Raw genomic sequence first — 3,768 nt, 5'->3', positions numbered from 1 at the left:
TGGCTCTGAACCAGTCATGAAATTTTGAGCAGGTAACTGAATGTCTTGGTGCCAAAGTGTCTCCATCTCTAAAATGAGGCTAATTCATCTCATTGGATGGTTCTGAGGATTAAATGAAAACATATAAAAGAGACGAGGTGTACAAAAAGCTTTTCTATTAGCTACTATACTAAAGTTCTGTAGGATCTATTATCAGAAAAAACACAATAAAATTGAAAGAATATTATCATGGTATAAAATCTAAGTAGTTTTAAGTGTCAGAAAATGACTAGTAATAAATTACTATTTATTGTCTAAATAAACAAGCTTCTTGAAAAGTCAAACAGAAAGTTCCGAGGAAGTCCTATTAATCGTCCTAGAAAGCCAATTACGGGTCATGAATGAAAATATAAACAAAAATACTTCAGTGAACAAGAAGAGTTTTCTTTTTTTTTTTTAAGAGTGTCCTGTTTTGTTGTCCAAGCTGTTGTGCCATCTCATGACCATGCCTCACTGCTACCTTGAATTCCTCCTGAATAGTTAGAGGTATACGTACCCCTATACCTGACATCACATCTGGCTAATTAAAAAAATTTTTTAGTAAAGACAAGGTTTCACTATGTTGACTGGCCTCAAGCAATCCCCCAACTCAGACTCCCAAAAGGCTGGGATGACAAGTGTGAGCCAATACTGCAGCTTTTAAGAACAAACAAAAATACATAAATAAGGAATTTTCTTGCAAAATTCTGCAGGGTTGAGTGGAGTGGCAATATAAGTAGAAAATCTTTTTTTTTTTTTTGAGACAGAGTCTTACTCTGTTGCATGGGCCATAGAGTCAGCCTGGCTCACAGCAACCTCAAACTTCTGGGTTCAAGTAATTCTCCTGCCTCAGCTTACCACGTAGCTGGGATATCAATATATTATAATTCTAATTACATTTTATTTTCCTAGTAACATATTTAACAAGTGGTTACATGGCACTAAATAGTAATTATTCTATAGCTAAAACTATGATCCATAATAAACTGTTCTGAATAAAACTAGAAGATGTCTACTTTTGGGAGTAGGCATATTCAACTTTCTTCTTAGAGGAGATTGATAAAGTATGGCAGGAACTTGAAACAATGCCATATGAACACTGTCTGAAGGCTCTGGGTCTGTTAAATAAACTGGAGAAGGAGGGAAATTTCTGATAAAATTAGCTATGGTCAAAAAACTAAAGGGAGAGGGATTTAAGTTATTTTACACAGAACAAAGCAATAGAATTAGGAACAATGCAACTGAAGGAAGGTGGACTTTTAGTTAATTGATAGGTCAAGTTATCCAAAGATGGAGTGAACTGCTTTAGAAGCAACTGAGTGCTCTATATCACTAGGTTGTTGAAGAGGAAAATCATGAAATTAGCAAAGGAGCCACAACTTATGTTGTTTAAGGTTTTTCTAAAACCTTGGACACTGTGACTTGGAAGTAATAAACAAGTCAGCTGTCCAGATTTGACATGATTAGACAAGTAGACTTTTCTCCTGAAAACATAAAGATGATTTTAAAAAACTGCTTTAACTATAGCTTTTTATGGACTTTTCTAAAGGTGGAATAGAGTTCAAATTTACTCATTCATTCAAAAAGTATTTATTGAGCACTTACTACTACTAGGGCAACTGGAGAAAAAGAAAGGCTATTTTATCAATGGCAGTCAGGAGAGAAAACCATTATGAAGTTGACATTTGAGCAGAGACCTGAATGAATGGAGGGTATAAGTCATATAAAAATCAAGAAGACTGTATGTGTGTCTTAGGCAGAGGGAACAGCAAGGACAAAATATTCCTAAAGTTGATTAGATTATAACATCTGAGGAATGGCAAGAAAGCCAGTGTAGAATAGAGGAGAGTGAATCAGGCTGAGTGAGAGAACAAGTAGTCACGAACTAGATTTTATTCCAAGTGAGAATGGAGGCTACTGTGCTTTCAGTCAGCACTCTTGCTGCCGAGTCCAGTAATAGATAGTAGTGAATTATGACAAATATCCCGTACTATACGGAATACTTACCATTAGGTCGAACTAGAAGCACGAGTTCCCCAGAATGTCTCTCACAGCTAGCTTTAATAAACAGGACAACTTGATCATGGGTATGTTCTGTAATGTCCCGACCATTGATCAGTACAACTTGGTCTCCTTCATTCAATCGAGGGACACAGAGGTCAGCCTGTAATGTAATGCAGATAAAGTTTCAAATTTGCATGTGGCTCTCTACAAGTAAAGCAAGAGAATCTATTTTTTTAGTCTCTAGAACAGAAGAACTAAAACCGTGTATAGAAAAGCATCTATTCATTTATTTAAAAAGTATAGAAATCCAGCTTTCCCACAAAGATTCTCCCCCCTTCTTCATTAAACAATTTCTTTCTTGATAACCTATTATGTGCCTAGAGATAAAGACAAGACTGATGATTTCCAGGTATGTACACATAGGCATCCCTTGCTTTGCACTCTCTTATAAGCACATACAGATTTCAATTACCATGATTTAGTTAAAAGATTACCAGTTCTCCCAAACAATGTGGTTTAAATTTTAGTTACCACAATGCATAGACTGTAAATAACTGCATAAACTTTGTGGCTATGTCTTCAGTAGAAAAATCTCTACATAAATAATAGAAACTCATCATATCTGTGACCAATTTAATGAATTCTTTCCAAGTCTACTGGTGATTTGATGATGACCATTTGTTATTCAGTTCATGTAAAAACAGTAAAGCACATGGTTGCCATGCCTCCTTCTCTCTTGAGAGATACTTATATATGAAAATAAGTAATCTAAGTAGGGAATTGTCCAAAAGAGATGAGAGTGCATCAAATAAATAAAAGATGAATAATGCTAGAAGCAAAACTTGAATTGAACCTAAGTGGAGTTAAAAAAAAAAATAGGTGACCATGGAAATGTTGATGCTACTGCTGTCTGATGGATTCTATGTTATGTAGCCAAAGAAACTCTGGGAGATATTTCACAATACGGAAAAGTTCAAAGGACAGAATGCTGGAAGTGGGTCTAAACTTAGAGAGGATTGTCAAGGCAAGAAAAGATGCTTACTTTGTACTGTTACAAAAATCACAAGAAGTTGGCATGCACTGTTCAAACTATTCATAATAAGTTTTTACAAGGAAACAAAATGTTAATTTCAATGATTCTAATGTTTTGCATAAAAGGATACTAAATCAGTATTAGTTTTACTATGTTTTTCCTTTCTTTTTACCTTTAAAAGAGACAGTAAGAAAGATTTTGATGTTTGGATGAAAAATTTAAAGGTCATGGGAACAACCATAATTTTTCCTATTGATCAAGGTCACTGCATGATTTCTTCTTGAATGATCCTTTTTACAGTGCTGCACTACTGCACAAAGTGATGGACATCTTCACTTTATTGAGAAACAAAACAGTAATTAAAGTAAGAGATAAAAAATTGAAATATGGACAGTGTGTTCTGGGAACAAAGCAATGAAAACATATGAGAGAATGTTTAAAGAATGACAGGTCAGATAGAGACAGAATTGATGGGGTTGAATCTTATAAAAAAGAAAACTTCTTTCAAAGGCATGAAGAAATGAAAGTACAACTACTCAAATTCATTATAAACACAAAATCAGTAAAATCCAACAAAGTATTGTCATTTATTGAAAAGTCCACTTCTAGAAGCCAAGTTCTTTCTGTGCTGATGCTGGTATGGATATGGAGAGAAGGCAACACTTTCACACTGCTGGTGGGACTGCAAACTAACACAACCTTTTTGGAAGGAA

The 3,768-nt window shown here is 34.7% G+C and overlaps 1 protein-coding gene across 4 annotated transcripts in view; it reads right to left on the bottom strand.

The window, feature by feature from the left end:
- Positions 1-3,768, bottom strand: part of PTPN4 (protein tyrosine phosphatase, non-receptor type 4) — a 251,583-nt gene that overhangs the window by 25,418 nt on the left and 222,397 nt on the right. For all 4 annotated transcript variants that reach the window (XM_003792635.2, XM_023514802.1, XM_023514800.1 and 1 more), the window contains one exon: positions 2,026-2,182. In XM_003792635.2, coding sequence (XP_003792683.1) covers positions 2,026-2,182 — 157 coding nt within the window. The remainder of the gene's footprint in view (positions 1-2,025; positions 2,183-3,768) is intronic.

This window comes from Otolemur garnettii, unplaced genomic scaffold (assembly GCF_000181295.1).
Source record: "Otolemur garnettii isolate 467f Iridium unplaced genomic scaffold, OtoGar3 scaffold00059, whole genome shotgun sequence".
Lineage (NCBI taxonomy): Eukaryota > Metazoa > Chordata > Mammalia > Primates > Galagidae > Otolemur > Otolemur garnettii.
This window is presented reverse-complemented; position numbering and strand designations above follow the sequence as displayed.